This window comes from Phodopus roborovskii, unplaced genomic scaffold (assembly GCF_943737965.1).
Source record: "Phodopus roborovskii unplaced genomic scaffold, PHOROB, whole genome shotgun sequence".
Classification (NCBI taxonomy): Eukaryota; Metazoa; Chordata; class Mammalia; order Rodentia; family Cricetidae; genus Phodopus; species Phodopus roborovskii.
Genome location: NW_026126585.1, coordinates 12,196,565 through 12,214,674, shown reverse-complemented (window position 1 = coordinate 12,214,674; position 18,110 = coordinate 12,196,565). Strand labels below are relative to the sequence as shown.

Genomic DNA, 18,110 nt, shown 5'->3' with positions numbered 1-18,110 from the left:
AATTAATTCCAGCATTTGGGAGGTAGAGGCAAGAGGACCTTTGTGAGTTCAAGGCCAGCCTAGTCTACAGAGTGAGTTCCAAGACAGGCAGGGTTACACATAAAAACCCTGTCTCGAGGGGGAAAAAAAAAAATGAGAAAAGAAAGAAAATTACTTTAAAATAAAGTGCTTACAGCCAGGCAGTGATGGCACATCCTTTAATCCCAGCACTTGGGATTATCTCTGTGACTTTGAGGCCACCCTGGTCTACACAACGAGTTCCAGGACAGCCTGGCATTTACCAGTGCTGTTTCTTCTATAGTCTCTTCCTTTTTTTTCTTTCCTTTCCATTTAAGTTTATTAGCTTTAAAAGAATTACTTTTCATTGTAGTGTTTTATATTGTCTTTGCTGCTTCTCCCTTCCTTGTGCTCCTCTACCCACAACAGGCCTGTTTCCACTTTAACATATTAGACACATTGCCTTCCCCCTTACTCAACACCACAATCTTTCCACCCCTGGCTGTCTTAGAACTCACTTTGTAGACAAGACTGGCTCAAACTCACAGAGATCTTCCTGCCTCTGCCTCATGAGTACTAGGTTTAAAGGTGTGTACTACCACCACCCAGCCTAAAAATCTGTGCATTTATTTATCTATTCATTCATTCATTATTTATTTATTTAATTTGGGGAGAGGGTATCACTATGCAACCTTGGCTAGCTATTTATTTATTTATTTATTTATTTATTTATTTATTTATTTATTTATTGTGTGCCTTGTATCCTTGCCAGCCAGAAGAGGGCACCAGAGCTCATTACAGATGGTTGTAAGCCATCATGTGGTTGCTGGGAATTGAACTCAAGACCTCTGAAGACCAGCTAGTATTCTTAACCACTGAGCAATCTTTCCAGCTCCATTGGCTAGCCTTTTGTAACTCCAGTTCCAGGGGCTCTGGTGACCTCTTCTGACCTCTGAGTGCACCAGACATGCACTTCGTATACAGACATACATATAGCAAAAAAAACCCATAAACCTAAAATTTAGAAAGAAAAGAAATAGAAAAAAATACAATCAACTACTGTTGCATGTTTCTGATTGAAACACTACTACCCAGATGAGTCTATCTTAATCAATGGATCACACCAGAAAATATCAGTCTATTGTTTTTTTTCTTTTCTTTTCTATTAAGCCACGTGGGTGCTGGAATGGAAATCAGGTCCTCTGGAAGAATTGCTGAGTCATCTTTCCAACCCCTCAATTTTTTTGACTGCTACATAAAATCATAAATTTACATATTTGAGTTGTTAATCAAGCTTGAATATAATTCATTACATTATTGATATAAGAATGTTTCTATATCCTCAAATTACCAAGTTGCTAATTTTTCACAGATACCTAATTAAGACTGATAATAAAAACCAATGCCAACTCACAATATTTGAAGATGTCCAACAGGCCTAACAAATCAGTGGTATACTGATTTGACACTTACATAAGATAATGTCAACTTCAGCATTCAGAACTCTTTTCCCAAGAGCAGGTTATGCAAGGCTACCATCTTCATGAGAGTGTTTTGCTTTTGACTTTAAAAAAAAAAGGGGGGGGGGCTTTTGCTGCTGGAGAGAGAGTGCAGCAATTAAGAGCACTTTCTGCTCCTCTGCACAAGACTCATGTTCAGTTCCAGGACCTACATGGGAGCTCACAACCATCTAACTCCAGTGCCCACTCTGGTTTCCTCAGGTACCAGGTACATACATGGTACACAGACAGACATATATATATATATATATATATATATATATATATATATGTAAAACACTCATAACATTCCTTCTATTGGAGAGGAGGTGCACACATGTGCCACTATGCACTTGTAGAGGTCAGTGGACAACTTGGTGGCTCAGTTCTATTCTTCTACCTTTTGGGTCCTGGGGATCATGGCTGTCAGCAAGCACCTTCACCAGCTGAGCCACAGAGTACCATGGATATATTTGGTATACATTTTAGTCCTGCAGCTCTCAGCCACAATACAGATAGATATTAAACCTAAAGATCAACAGGTTGAAGACTTGAAAAAAGTATTTTTGAAAGAACAGAAAAGGGCTATTCAGATTAGGAGTCAGGATACTCCAAGTCAATGTCTCAAACAAGCTGCTACCTGAAGCTTACTAAACTGGTGGACCACCAAATTTATTCTTACAGAAAAGCACAATCAGTGAATGTTAACCAACCATACAAAAAAATACGCAGGTCCTTTATAAGGTATTTTCTTCAAATGTATATAGTAATATATAATCTATTAGTTTCTTATAATTCATTACATTCTTGATATTAGAAGACTATTTCCATATGCTCAAATTACCAAACTGCTAGTTTTATCTGGATCCCAAATAAGACTGACAGTATCAATATCAACTCACAATCTTTGATTTGAAGATGTCCAGCAGTCCTGACAAATGAGTGTACTGACTTGGCACTTTACGCAGATGAACCATTTCAAAGTCAGTTCGAACACCAGGACCTTGACATTCTCCCATGTACATCCTTCGCCATCTGTGATGAATTTGTACAAACAATGGTACCTGGCTGTAGGACATGGACAAAAAGGAACAGAAATCAAATATTTTAAATTACTCAATAAAAAGAAATTTCTAAGTCGCAGATTCTCATTTATAACAAAGATACACTAAGTCTCTTCTCTCCTTACTCTCATGGCTAATGAAGCCCACTTGCACTTAGCAAGGAAACTGTTGTAAGATAACTTTGTGGTGAAGTATTTCTTACTTTACCATTTAATGGTAGGTAGTGCTGGCTGATTCTTGCTATACAGATTTCTGTGTCTGGAAATATGCCTACTCACTAAAATTTTATCTGTAACCCCCAAATCAATACTAGCAGTATTGTTATTTGCCAATATGCAGAGCAGTAAGAATCTGTGTATCTAAAGTGTATGCTCCCAAATGAACTCAAAGTAGGTAATGATGTGCCTTCCTGGTCCAACTCTCAGTCTATAAACAAGTGTCCTTTCATGATCTAATTGGATCTGAAGGCAGTGTTCCTAAGTGCCAGAAGGCTGTAATATGTCTTACAGACAGAATACATGTATAAGATATGGTTTATTCAAACATGTTACATGCTTTCATAAGTTGGCTATGAGCTCAATCTTAGTAAATCAACAATACATATCAATATATAAGAACATGATACAGCATCTTTAAACAGAAACATACATGAAACAAGATCATAAAATACACAGTTGATAAGAATATGACCAAAAGCTTATGTGAATAATGTTTGATAGAATACAACATCTATGGTATTTATTGAACACAAATATAGTAAATAACAAGAATAGGCAGTAACATGTGTTTCCAAGTTAATATTGCTACACTGGTAAATACTCCAGTTTTGTCAGGGTTTCTTTAAGGAAGGGGCTGGAAAGATGGTTCCCCACAGAAAGCCAGACTTACACTACCAAACACCTACACTATCAAACTCTTAATAAAATTAAATGTCCAAAGTATTCCTTGGGGCACTTATGGTACTCTAGTACATTAATTTTTCTACTAGTAAATTTACATTTATAGCCTCTTGGTCTATCTGGCATGCAAAGTAAATACAACTAAAAATAGCAGAATATGGATAAAGAACATCATGTTCTTAAATACTAAGAATAGGGAGGTGCCAAGAATGGTGGCACATACCTTTTAATCCCAGCACTAAAGGCAGGATGAGGCAAGATAGACTCTGTGAGTTCAAGGCTGGACTGGTCAGTGTTCCAGATCAGCCAGGCCTATATAGTAAGACCCTGTCTCAAAAAAAAAAAAAAAAAAAAAAAAAGGGGGGAGGGGGAGGTCATAAAACTTCTTCTCTGAAAAAATCAATCCCAAACCAGGCAGTGGTGTGATACACATCTTTAATCCCAGCAGAAGCAGGTGGATCTCTGTGAGATGCCAGCCTGGTCTACATAGCAAGTTCTAGGACAGCCAAAGCTGTAAAACAGAAAAACCCTATCTCAAAAAAAAAAAAAAAAAAAAAAAAAAAAAAAAGAAAAGAAAAGAAAGAAAGAAACACACACACACAAAGAAGTTAATCCTGGGATAATATCTAATATGACACAAGTTTTAAAATTAGATTTTACAGTAAAGCTCATCCTTCATTTGAAATATACAAGGAACTGGAATCCAGATGCAGAGAGGGAGGACAAGACCAGGCTACAGAAACACATAGAGACAGCTGACCTGAACAAGGAGGAGCTACTGGGCCCCCAGACTGATAGCTGGGAACTGGGAAACCAGCATTGGGCCGACTCAGACCCCCTGAACATGGGTCTCAGTTAGAAGGCCTGGGCAGTCTAAGGGACCTCTGACAGTGGAACCAGGATGTATCCGTGGTGTATAAAAGAACTTTGGGAGCACATTCCCCATGAAGAGATACTCCCTTAGCCTAGAGGCAGGAGGGAGGGCCTAGTCCCTACTCTAAATGACTTGACAGATTTTGTTGATCCCTCCTAGAAGGCATCACCCTCCCTGTGGAGTGTGTGGGGGAAATGGGATGGGGGGCATGAGTGGGAGGGAAAGAAGGAGGAAGGGGGAACTAAGATTGATATGTAAAATAAGAAAAAAAATATACAAGCAATATTCCATTTTCTTTCAGAATGACCTCCAAAAATATTTTACTAATTAATAATACTCCTTTTGGGGATTTTGGTTTGTTACTTTTCTTTTGAGACAAGGTTTCACTATGCAGTCCAGGCTGGCCTTGCATTTCTGATCTTGCCCCAGCCTCTTGAGTGCTGGCATTAAAGACTTGCTCCACCATGCACAGCTCTAACCTCTCAAACCAAATTGTAGGATAATAATATGCAAGGGCTGGCACTAAGTTCTTCATTATAGAAAAAAAAAGTAACAATTAACATTTACCTTTCTGAATCGTATCATTAAAAGTATTTTAGCATCTGTCAGAAGTGTACCTACCAGCCGGTGTTTCCCAAGGCAATCGAAATGGAGCTGAGGAGGAGGTTGCACTTGGATTCACTGAGAACTGCATCACTCTGTGCAGCAGGAGCAATCACCACAAACTCACGCAGGCCGTACCTACGAGAGAGAAGTTTCCCCACAGAAATTTAGGATAGATTTCTACTACCAGACTTTTGACTTCCTCCTTTTCCTACCACACATGGCAAGTGGATGAATATACACTTGAATCTTTCTTTAAAAAAAATCTCTCTCTCTCTCTCTCTCTCTCTCTCTCTCTGTGTGTGTGTGTGTGTGTGTGTGTGGTCATGACTATGCCACAGTGCACACATGAAGGCCAAAGGTAACTTTCAGAGTCAGTTCCCTTTGATTGGGTTCCAGGGATTGAACTGGGGTTGTCAGGCTTACGCTCCAAGCATTTTTACTGCTTAGCCCTCTTGCCCTGGCCTCCACCTGAATTTCTTTTTCATTTTTCTCCTTGGAAATTTAGGGTCAAAAGCAGGGTCTCATGCTCACTAGGTAACTGATCTAAACCCAGGCCCTGAGTTTCCTTTAAGAAGTACTTTAATCTTCTTCAGCACCCTCCATTCATTAGAAATGAAGTCATAAATTATAGTAGCCGCTAAACAATAATTTTGTCTTAAAAATTCACTTTACAAGCCAGCAAAAAGACACTTGTCACACAAGCCTGACAACATAAGTCCAATCCCCAGAACCCACATAAAAATAAAGGAAAAGCTAATTCTACAAGGCTTCCCTATTATATCCACAAGTACTCCAAGGCACAAGTCACACTCACTCACTCACTCACACACACACACACACACACACACAAACACACACACACACAAAATCTCATTCACACACATACTACATGCCACACACAAACAAAAGTTCAGTTTATAATATGAAAGAGTAAGTGAAACCTCACCTAAAATAACTGATGATATTGTATACAACAATGTAGAATATGTAAATGGCAGGAAAATAACTGCCAGTCCTAACATACATGTACTGTATGAGAAAGTTATAAAGTATCTTCAAATTTTTGTTGTATGCCTTTATTCAAGAACACATATTAGACAGGGGTTATAAAAATTATTAGGCTATAGCTTCCTCTTGCTATTATAACTACAACAATGACATTCTTTCATTTAGTTGTCAAGTCATTTAAAACCACAAAATTGCTGCCTGTGTCTGAATGTGTAGGAGTGATTTGCCTGTATGTTTATCTACATACATGTATGGTACTAAAACAGGTCAGAAGAGGGCGTTGGATCCCCTGGAACTGGAGTTACAGATGGTTGTGAGCTACCTATTGGTGGGTGCTAGGAACCAAACCCAATTCTTCTGGAAGAGCAGCCAGAGCTCTTAAGAGCTAAGCTACTTACTGCTCCAGTCCCTGCTGCCTAACTTTTAAAAAATAGTAGTTATTTAAGGCCAAGTTCATGATTGTTTCTGCCTAACAACAAATCATCTCCTCGGTACTCTTAAGTGTATTAAGAGTATTTAATAATTTTTAAATAAAGATGATCATTTATAAAAGACATTACTCATACTCACTTGCCTCTACATGTGTAGTTATAAACCCTGTTTTAATCAAACTTTCTCAAGAATTCTCCTTAAAGTTTAGCTCATACTCTGTTCACTGTTTAGATGCTGCTATGACTGACAGCTTGTGGGTTTCCACAGAGACTCATGAGCAAGATTTATCTCACTTCTCAGTTCTCCTCCACCCTCTCCCCAGGAAACAAAGATTTTAGCATGTGGGGCAGCAGCAGATAAGTAGAAGAACCCAGGACGCGAGTGAATTATCCTTGGGAGAAAACAAGTTTCTTAGCTGTTCTTCCAGAAATGTTCCATCTGTTCCTGACTTTCATGGACCAATCCCTACTGACCGTCTCCTACTCTTAGGTTGCTGGTGTTGAAATAACTTAATGGGGAGTGAATTCTAGAAATTAATTTGTACAGTACATTCATGGAAGTTCCTGAGTAACAAGAACAAGCATCTGCCTTTCTGGCACTGATATCCGTTGCCAAATAACCCTTTGTTTTAATAAACTGTTATCTGCTTTTATTTTTCTTCAATGTCTTCTACCCCATATGCACTGTTTTGTATGTAAAACGCTACACACACACATACATACACCCCATTGAATATTTTAAGTAATTTAAATCTCAACTGATAAACCTCCATTAAACATGTAACCTTCTCTGAATGTTAGTATCTTTTTCTTATCATTATGAACGGTAAACTATCAAAAGAATTCACTGGTTTAAATTTCCTTATAAGCTCTATTTAAGACCTGGAACCATTCCAAGAGGGGGAGGGAGAGAGGGAGAGGGAGAAAGAAGGGGGGGGGGTGGAACATGTGGAAAAAACTACCAACAACAAAAGCAAACAACTACTTTGTTTTCTGTTTTTTTTTGTTTGTTTTCCTGTCTTTCTTACTGTCTATCACTGGCTGGCCTAGAACTAACAAAGATCTGCCTCCTCAGTGCCAGAATTAAAAGCCTCACCATCCTAGGCAGCTAAGCAAGTGGATTTTTAAATAAACAAAGGATTTGGACAGCTATTATGTCCCCAAAGGTTACACAAATGTTTAAAAAAAAAAAAAATCACATGGAAACATGATGAGCATCAGTAGTTAGCAGGAGGCACATGAATCAGAGTCATCAAGAGACCCTATTTCACAATCATTAGTATGCTATTACCAAAAATGAAAAGGAGGAAAAAAGTGAACTCTGGTTTTAATAGTGGGAATAGAATGGAAATGCAAAACAGTATGGAAGTCTTTAAAATATTAAAAACATCCAGGCATGATGGTATATACACTCAGCAAGAAGAGACAAGAGGATCCCTGAGTTCATGTCCAGTATGGTCTATATAGCAAGTTCTCGACCAGCCAGGACTACACAGTGAAAGTCCAACTCAATAATAATAATAATAATAATAATAATAATAATAATAATAATAATAATAATAATAATAATAATTTTTAAAATTAAAAATGAATTACCACTCATCCTAGCAATCCTACTTCTGGGTATAGACCAAAAAGAACAAAACCAGGCACTTAACCCATCCAAATAAGGAAACAACCTAGATGCCCTATAAACAGCATGAGCCAACATAAAATACAATGTAATATATCATACAATGGAATACTAAGTACCCTTAAAATAGAAGGAATGCTCATAAATGAACCTTGAAAACATAGTTAGCCAGTAACTCACAAATGGATAAACCCTCCACTTTTATGAACTACTAAAAGCAATAAAATATACAGATGGAAAATAAATACTGGTTTACCAAAGCTTATAGAAGGAATGCCAGTTAACTAACGGCTATAGGGAGCATTTCATATTCAAACCAAACAGCCTGGCTTACTCTCATGTGTCCTTCAGGATTAGGGTGCATTATCAGTTTTTCCGAGAAACATTTTCCTGACTTGATTTATGTGTATCAGTTCACTTCCTGCTGCCTGCAAGTCAAGATGCAGGACACCAGGCTACTGCTCCAGCACCATGCCTGCCTGTATAGCACCATGCTGCATCATGATGATAATGGACTAACCCTCTGAAAACATAAGCCACCCCAATTAAATGTTTTCCTTTATAAGAGTTGCCATGGTCATGACGTCTCTTCACAGCAACAGAAATCCTAACTAAGACACTGATGTAAGGCACATATGACTATGTCTGACTCATCTAAGTATTTTAAAATAATGTCTTTTTAAATGAAAGAAAATACAGGCACATTTATGTTTAATTTTCAAATGCTTAGCTGTTGTTTTTCTAATTTTTAGGAAACTTGAAAGAGAAAAAAATCTCCAAGTAACTACCAGCAATATAACACTGCTTTATAACAGGGTCTTTCCTGCTTCCACCCCTCAAACACTAGGAGTACAGGTGTGTACTGCCACATCTGGTTTATGAGGTTCTATGGATCCAGCTGAGTCTCATGCATGGTAAGCAAGCACTCTACCCACTGAATTATGTTCCCGAGATACTACTCTTTATTGTACCACTTCAACATAAAGCTCAGAGACTGAATGAGTAACTGACAAAGATCAAAGAAAGCATTCAAAGAAAGCCTCTTGCACTGATGTATCACATTTACAGATACTTAGACATATAGGTTTTGACTTTACTTGAAATTTACAGTAATACACACTAAATCTTCTATATTTAAGTGTTCTCTGCTGTTCATCAGGACTTAAAGTAGGTATCAAGCTGGGTTATTAAGTGCAGTGTGCAAAAGAGCTCAGAGCAAGCCCAAGACAGCAGCCCTGACAGATGTCTATCGAGTTGGCTCTTGGTTAACACCTGGGAATCTGGATTTAGAGAGGGTTCTCACCATTCCCAGGTTGATAAAGACTATGCAGATAACAGGGTTCATGTTTTATACATGTTGTCCTTTTAGGAGTCTAAATTTTGGTATACATTATCCAGACAGAGGATGCCTACTGACCAAGTCCTTTAAAGCTTTGAGGAGGTAGCCCCTAAAAAGTCCTGACAGACTATGTTTCATATGTTGTCATAATCTGTTGCTGAGGAAACTGAGGATAACCTACAGGACTTCATTATAGAAAGCTCTTCCAAGCTTGTGTCTGCAGGTTTGAATTCCCCTCTTCATCCTCTGCTGACAATGCTTTGCATCTGCTGCTATAACAAGCAGCTGTAAGTACAGCCAGATGCTGGTCCTTTCAGTCCCCTAGTCCATCACTGAAACTAGAGTTAGTCTGGGGTTACCTTAACACACACACTACCTGAGCATAGTGGCACACACCTTTAATCCCACCATTTGGGAGCAGAGGCAGGAGAATCTCTGTGAGTTTCAGGACAGCCTGTCTACATAAGAATTTGAAAACAACCAAGGCTATGTAAAGAGACACTATCTCAAAGCAACCCCCCCCCCACCCACCCACACACCACTACCTCTAAATAAAAAGGATACATACCATCTTACTAGGCAATGTGCTCTTGGAGGAAAGTCATTGTTCATACACAGCAAATCTTGCATTGACTGTGGAATAGCATCTACAGAAACATTTGATAATAAAAAATATGTCTATTTAAGCTTTAAAGCAATTTTATACATGCTTTGAGGAAAGCTTGTCATACTGGACTACAGACTTGCAATTGCTGAAGATTTATTGTCAAATCCTCATCACCTGTCTTCTCTTACTCCAATCCCCTTCATCTGCCATCTCAGAGACACTGTTCTGAAGCACCTCACTCTAGCAGCCTATTTCTAATATAAGGACTTTCTTAAAATCAACAAAACTTTATCAATATAACACTGGCACAGTTTGTTACATTCTTTTGGTCAAAGCAGGTTATCATTTATAAGCATGGACCTGAAGTGTCTGTTTCTCCTAGGTAAATATAGCATGACTCCAATACCCTTGGATTATTACCCCACAAAATGTACACATTTCCTTCTTCTTTCTCTCAAAACAGATACATATCTTCTGTTTGTTTTATTTTGCTACATGATTATCTTAGATATGTGTCTATTTGGTCAATGTTATTACTCTCTAAATCTAAATGTGTAAGTTATATAGCTTTGTCTGTAGGACTACATATAACAGAAAAGGTATCATGCTAACTTCAAGCCCACGCTTACAAACACGATAACCTACTTTGATAACCTGCTTTGACCAAAAAAGAAAAAAAGAAGTAACATTGTACAGAATTTCTCTTTTTCAGAAAGACTGTGACAGGTAAAGTTCTTCTATCTTATCTATGGTTTTGGTTTGCTTTCTGGAGTTTCCTACCAAATACGGTCCAATGACATTTAATAGTAAATTTCAAAACTAACTCATTTTAAATAAGTTTTATTTATAAAATATCACTATAACTGTTCTATTTTATTATTTGCTGTTGGCAATCTCTTATAATGATAATTTATAAATTATACTTTGTCACAGATTTCTGTATTTGTAAAACATACTGTATAGAAGGCTTGGTACTGTGAATGATTTCAAGCAAGCACTCTACCCACTGAATTATGTTCCCGAGGGAATTACTGTGTTTGATTAACAGCTGAAATTTGTGCTTATTCAACACTTTGCTCACTGTGACACACTAGTGCATCTCAAAACAGATTTTAGATTACATGACCTACTATATAAGCTTCATTGACTAAACATGGAGCACAGACCAATACTGGTATAAGGGCTTAGGTACAGTATCTCATAAAATCTTCACATTAACCCTCCAGATATTTAGTATTTACTTTACAAAACAAACAACACAAGTTTGGAAAGGTAACTAGAAAGTTCAATCAGAATTGTAATGCACTTCCCACAAGCAGATCTAAAATACTGTACTATTAGCCAACAAATCCCCTTTATTCAACCCTTCATGGGCCATCTTGTCACAATCTCCAAATAACCTTACCTGATCTTCCCTGACTAAGAGTCACCCCCACCCAAACTTCAGTGGAATTTCATCTGTCCTTGTGATATCATTTATCACTTTCTACCTCCTTTTACAGTTAAACACTGTATCTTCCCTACTGAAATGCACATCTCATGTGAGATTTCATCCAAAAGGACTTACTAGAATACTTAGCACATCAGTTACTCCATAAATGTGTGCTGATTCGGCCAATTTTAAAATGACTGTCACTGAACTTCCTCCTCAACTTCAGATGTGGTTTAAAAAAAAAAAGTTTCCTATGGATAGTACTGAGTTATGAGAACTTAAATTAGTAACTAAAAGTTATAGATACTCTTTCAGCAAATCCTACCGGCGCATGCCACCACAACCGGCGAGTTATAGATACTCTTAAAAGTCAAGATGTATCAATATGACCAAAACAAACAAAAAACATACCCTCTGATTCTTCATCCTTTCCTTCTTTATCAGTAGACTCTTGTACAAGATAGTGATGAGTAACTGAAAACTTGAAGTCAGCAAAGGAAATTTCATCTGATCTCTCTTCCCATGTGCCAGAAGTAAATATACCCTGTATTTAACAGCAGAATGGGAAAAACAGCCAAATTATTCAAGTCATTATAGTGTTTACTATGCACAATGATCCCCTGCCTTTTCTACCCATTAACTGGAAAGTTGTAGTCTACAGTTATCCTCTACATAATAAAGGCACAAAAAAAAGGGGGGAAAAGCATAAATGACCAAGTTGTCCTCTACCCTCCACCTGCATACCTCGGTATAAGCACACATGAGCACATGTATACACACAATCACACACACACAAATAAATAAGTAAATAAGGGTGATTTAAAAAAATGAAAGCTCCAGAGCATTAAATATCAAGTGACTTACAAAAATCCTAACTTTCAAATAATTTTATGTCATGTTTGAAATCATGAATAAACAGAAAATCCCCTATTTGTTTAAAAAAAAAAAAAAAACTAGTCAACTAAATACAACCTGTTTATACTGTGTGCTTTATGCAGCACACAACAAACAAGTGATTAATCATGTATTCTGGGAAGACAATCAACATTTCCTGAAAAACATACCAGGCAATGAACGTGTTACTGGTTCACACCTTCTACATCAGGGTCAGAGAGATGGCTATAAGCCATTAAGAGCACTTGCAGCCTTGACACAAGACCTGGGTTCAGTTCCCAACACCCACAGTGGCTCACAAAACTGCTTCTAACTCTAGTTTCAGAGGACCCAATCAACCTCATTTGGCCGCAGAGGCTCCAGTCATGTATATGGTACATGGCCATACATGCAGGCACTCACACACATAAAACAATCTTAAAAGAACAAATTCACATCTTCTGCATGTCAGACCGAAAATAAACAGACAACAACAAAAGTTAAGACATGTTCAAGACCAGCCAGGGTTTTTGAGCCCTAAGACAGCCTGAACTACAAAGTCAAACACCATCTCAAAACACAATAAAATAAAGTAAAGTAAAATCAAATGTAACTGTCACAAGGTAGTGATGGTGAATGTCTTTAATACCAGCACTTTGGAGGCAGAGGCAGAGATAGATAAGATCTCTGTGAGTTCAAAGCAGTCTGGTCTACAAAGTGAGTGAGTTCTAGGACAGCCAGGACTACACAGAGAAACCCTGTCTTGAAAAGAAAACAATGTAAGTGCCAAAGTTCCAACAAAATTATTATAGTTTTAAACTTTTTATAAAAAATAGTTCTATTTGCATTTATCATAACAAAATGTAATCTATATCAAGCCAAGGAAAATATAAGTCAAGACATCATTTAATAAAACTGAATAAAGAATGTTAGTTTCTGTAATCAAACCCACATATAAATTGCATGTTTATAAATAGTTAATACATAAGATTTCTATTGCTTACAATAAGTTGTAGAGTAATTTCATTACATAAAATAGTGCCAAAAGGAAGTGAACAAGTAGCTAAGACATTTCTTAAGAATTAAGAAAGATGCCAGACAGTGGTAGCACACACTTTTAATCCTAGCACTTGGGAGGTAGAGGCAGGCAGATCTCTGTGAATTGAGACCAGCCTGATCTACAAGAGCTAATTCCAGAGACTCATTGTGCTGCAACTGACCTGAAGGCCTCCTCTCCATGTCCTGTTTTCATGGTACCAAAGGCTGACATGTAAGCTTCCAGACGAAGGCAACCACAGTCAAACCCATATATGATGCTTATGACCAACCACACAACAATGACCAGAAAAGCACAATATCCCTACAGGTGCACACATGCCTTGGCAGTAACAATTGCTCTCTAATTGGATTTAAGACCCTCTCAACAAGGAGGCCATGTCTGGTACTGCCAGAAACCTAGCTAAGTACTCAGTGTTAGAGAAGTCATGGTTACTGGAGGAGAATCTAGTCATCTAGTCAATAATTTACTAAACAGCATAATCCCTAACAACAATCTATAAACATTTGTCCCTATAACCACAGGTAAGTGTAGTCTTCACCCCTCATCAAGGAAACATCTCTTTGCAATTACAGAGAACATTATAAAAAAAAAAAACCACAACCAGTCAAAATGCAGAGTTATGAATACCAGTCCCAATTGCTACATCTACAAAACAGTCTTACACTTACAGTTCAGGAAGATTGCAGAATAGAAGGCAGTTAAGACTTAAGTGCCAGGGGATTGCTTTAAGATTGTGTTTCCTAATGCTATCAGAAGCTACATCCAAAAACTCTCACCAACATGACTGCCCAAATGTGAGCTGAACAAGAATGACACCAATGAACGTGTCAAATTGGAGAAATGAAAGTCCACGAGCCTCAACCCTACACAAAGAACTTCAGGCAAGTGAGGAAAGTGGAGGATGGGAGAGGTGACCTTTCCCAGCTGGTTGGTTGTTCAGTGACAGGCAGCCAGCCCTGAAAACATGCTACAGGTAGCACTATACAAACTGAACAGGTTATATCCAGAAATATGTATGTATATACATATATGTGTATGTATACACATACAGACACAAGCAAACACACACAAACTATTAATGGAAGAAAGGGGCCATGAATTTGAAGGAGAGCAGGAAGGGTTTTGAGGAAGGAAAGGGAAGGGAGAAATGTTGTAATTAAATTCTCAAAAATGGAAAAATATTTTGTTTATGGTTCTATTGCTTTTAGTAGCATATGTCTCAGACAAGATTATGTTTCAAAAATTATACTGACAACTTTCACGTTGAAAACTTACTTATCACTCATTTATTTATACTATAATTGATAAGCAAATATTTTAAAAATATAAAATATTAAGAAACATCTAAAAGTGTCCACAGAGACCTCTCATCTATCTTAATTAAACTTAAACTTTTCAGATACTGATTCATTATATAACGGCACCCCTGCCCCTTAGGCGCTAAGTGTTTAACAACTAGGTTCTTTAAAGAATAATGAATAATGTTTTATTGCCAAAAACGAGTTAAGTTGTCCTATATGCTTATATCCTATTTTTTTGTAGTTTTTACTTATGTATCATTTTCTAGCCTCTGAGCATATGTTAAATAATGGCAGTAATAACAGCTAATGCTGACGGAGCACACAATGTCATTAATAGATGAACAACAATACCAGAACTCTGACATAAGCAGTGTGACTTTTCAGCCCACAGACATCACTATTATTAGAATGAGCTCTCTTGACATTGACACAACAAAAATAAAAAGACCAACCATTGCCAAATATAACAAAAATCTTCTCCAAACTTCAAACTTTAAAGTAGGAAATATAATAAAATACTATTTTCCTCTATGATATCCAAAGACACAGTCAACATTATGGCTACTCCTTAAACAAAAAAAATAAAATAAAATAAAATAAAAATAAAAAGATCTTATTTTACATGGTTCTATTCCATCCCAAAAAATTATGAGCAGCTCAATGCTGCTTTTATTTTTCACTTCATTTTAGAGACACTGAATTATCAGTGATTTGACCCTCATCTAATCTCTTAAAGGAATCCCAGATATTTATAGTTGGTATCTGTTCTAAATTTGACCTACAGAAAAGCTAGAGGAAAATTACAGTTAAATTCGTTGTACATTTGCCATATGAACTCTTATGGAAGTCAGTTTCACTCCAGTCTGCTGAGTGAGTATGAAAAATCCAAACTCATCCCAATGCCGCAGAGGTCATTAGTCTTCTATTAATATTCCAAAGTTAATGATTCTTCTTTCATTAATTTTTCAAAGGGGTATGAGTTGACCTATTATCAGGATCACGACATATCTAAATTTAACTTTTCATAAAAAGCATTTGCAACCTTTGCCAGCTACATAGAATCATAAAATTCAAAGCTAAAAGAATTTCAAAGGCCATTTCTTTAATTTTCCCCCAACTTCGCGTAAATATATCTATCTATCTATCTATCTATCTATCTATTTTTAATATTTTCGAGACAGGGTTTCTCTGTGTATCCCTGGCTGTCCTGGAACTCGCTGTAAACCAGGCCAGCTTTGAACTTAGAGATCCACCTGCCTCTGCCTCCAAACTCCAAAGTGCTGAGATTAAAGTTGTGTGCCTCCACCGTCCAGCAAATTTTTATTTATTTTACATTTCTTAAAGGCAAGATCACATTATGTAGCCTGTGTTTAGCAAACATTTTTAGGCTGAAAAAGAAAAATATACATACATACATACATACATACACACACACATACACATACACACACACACACACAGAGAGAGAGAGAGAGAGAGAGAGAGAGAGAGAGAGACATATATGATTTGGGTTTTATCTTTTTGTTTTTTTAATATGTTGTCAGGGTAAAATTGGTGAACACAAGCAATCCTTCAGTCTCCACATCTAAGCTGAGGATGATCAAGCTAGAGTTTGGGGATAGCCTGAACTACATAGCAAAATCTGCCTCTGGGAGGGGGGAGTCTATTTTTAAAATCTAATAAGCAGTCAAGGAAGTAGACAATATGACTGAACAAGAAATGGAAAAGATTTAATTGTTGAAACTGGATGATAGGCACATGGGAGTTCATTATACTATCTTATAAATTTACTTTTGAAATTGCCTATAAGTTTTTATGGGATGGGGATGTGCACATGTGAGTGAAGGTGCCCACAGAAAACAGAAAAGGATGGAGATAAACAGTTGTCAGTAGCCCATCATGAATGTGGGGCTCAAACTCTGGTGCCTAACTGCTGAGCCATCTCTCCAGTCCCCATAATTATATTTTAAAACAGTGGTTTATTTTAAATTCCCTCTCAGTAGATGAGAACTGGTAATCACTGCCCTTTACATGTATGAAAACTTAGGCATTATCTAAACTTTCATTTTTGTGTGTTTGTTTTGTTTTGTTTTTCAAGACAGTTTCTCTGTGCAGCCTTGGCTGTCCTGAACTTATAGAGATCCACCTGCCTCTGCCTCCCAAGTCTCGTGCCACCACTGCCTGGCCTAAACTTTCTTTTCTATACCAAAAAATCCCTTTCATTTATACTTTCCTTAATCCTACCAATTGCAGCTCATCTTAAAATCTGTTTTCTCCACCTATTGATGCACTAAGAGAGAGAAATGGGCCAGAGCTAACACCTCTTCAACCTCAACTATACTGCTAAAGTATGAGCCTACTACAAACCTACTAATGACTTAAATCCTAGCACCTAGTATCAATCTTAATTCATTACTTCTTTCTTTCAAGAGAATTAACCTCGATGGCAGCATGGATCTAACTTTTCCACTATTTCTATCACTAATCCTGATACATACCGAGTACTTAGTAAATACATAAATCGAAGGAGTCAAGAATGCAGTATCAGATCTCACAAATAGCTGAGATAGCTCATTTTAAAAGTACAAATCTTTTTGCCTCTCAGATACATCCAGCCCATGGTGCCTTTAATCCTGATGCAATCTACAAAAACTGTATGTGTTTCAAGTGAAACAGAAAGATCTGAGAACTTCATGTTTTTTCTTTATTCAAAAACTTAAATGAAAATGTCTTCACATAGGACAACAATTTACTCTGTACATTCGAACATATCTTTAAATACTGTGATTTCTATAGGCAGTTGCTTTTTTGATCAAATTCATACAAGAAAAAAAATCTTACTGTCTAAATTCTTTTATCACTACCATGAAGTTGAATTCCCTAGCAAATATTGAAATTGAGAGGTCTTTTCATGATAGCAATAAAAACAACAATCAATTTTATTTAAAAGGATTAGGGACAGCAAGATGACTCAACATGCAAAAACACTTGCCACCAAACCCAATGACCTACTTTGAACCTACTTGGTAGGAGGATAGAACCAACGCCTACATACAAATATAATTTTTTTAAAAAAGATTAACTAAGCATCTACATAAGCTTATGACCAAATTATAAACCTTCAGTAAATCGAGAAGTCTGTTCTTAGAATATTCTGTTGAGGAAACATCTAGAGTTTGGTTTATTAACACAATATCAACATGAACAGCAAAATAACTGCAGCTGATAATTACATCATGAGTTGTTATACTACAATGTTTTCTCATTAATGAACTACTGGTTAAGTCCAATTTCACTCTGATCAATTAAAAACTTTGAAAAACTACTTACTGGCAAAAGAAAACTTTGATTTTGAGAAAAGTAAACTCAGAAGAAATTAATAAAACCACACAAAGAAATTCATCATATGTAAAATTTTGATTTTAAAAATATTTCACAAGAAAGCCCTGATGACAATCCTGGCACTGGGGAGGCAGAGGCAGACAGA

At 37.0% G+C, this 18,110-nt stretch overlaps 1 protein-coding gene across 2 annotated transcripts in view; it reads right to left on the bottom strand.

Moving 5' to 3' along the window:
- The window catches only part of Rab3gap1 (RAB3 GTPase activating protein catalytic subunit 1), a 54,395-nt gene that overhangs the window by 29,484 nt on the left and 6,801 nt on the right, over window positions 1-18,110 (bottom strand). For both annotated transcript variants that reach the window (XM_051204149.1, XM_051204150.1), the window contains exons 4-7: window positions 11,801-11,933; window positions 9,919-9,997; window positions 4,955-5,074; window positions 2,399-2,564 (exon numbers count right to left, since the gene is read on the bottom strand). In XM_051204149.1, the coding sequence (XP_051060106.1) occupies window positions 2,399-2,564; window positions 4,955-5,074; window positions 9,919-9,997; window positions 11,801-11,933 (498 nt within the window). The remainder of the gene's footprint in view (window positions 1-2,398; window positions 2,565-4,954; window positions 5,075-9,918; window positions 9,998-11,800; window positions 11,934-18,110) is intronic.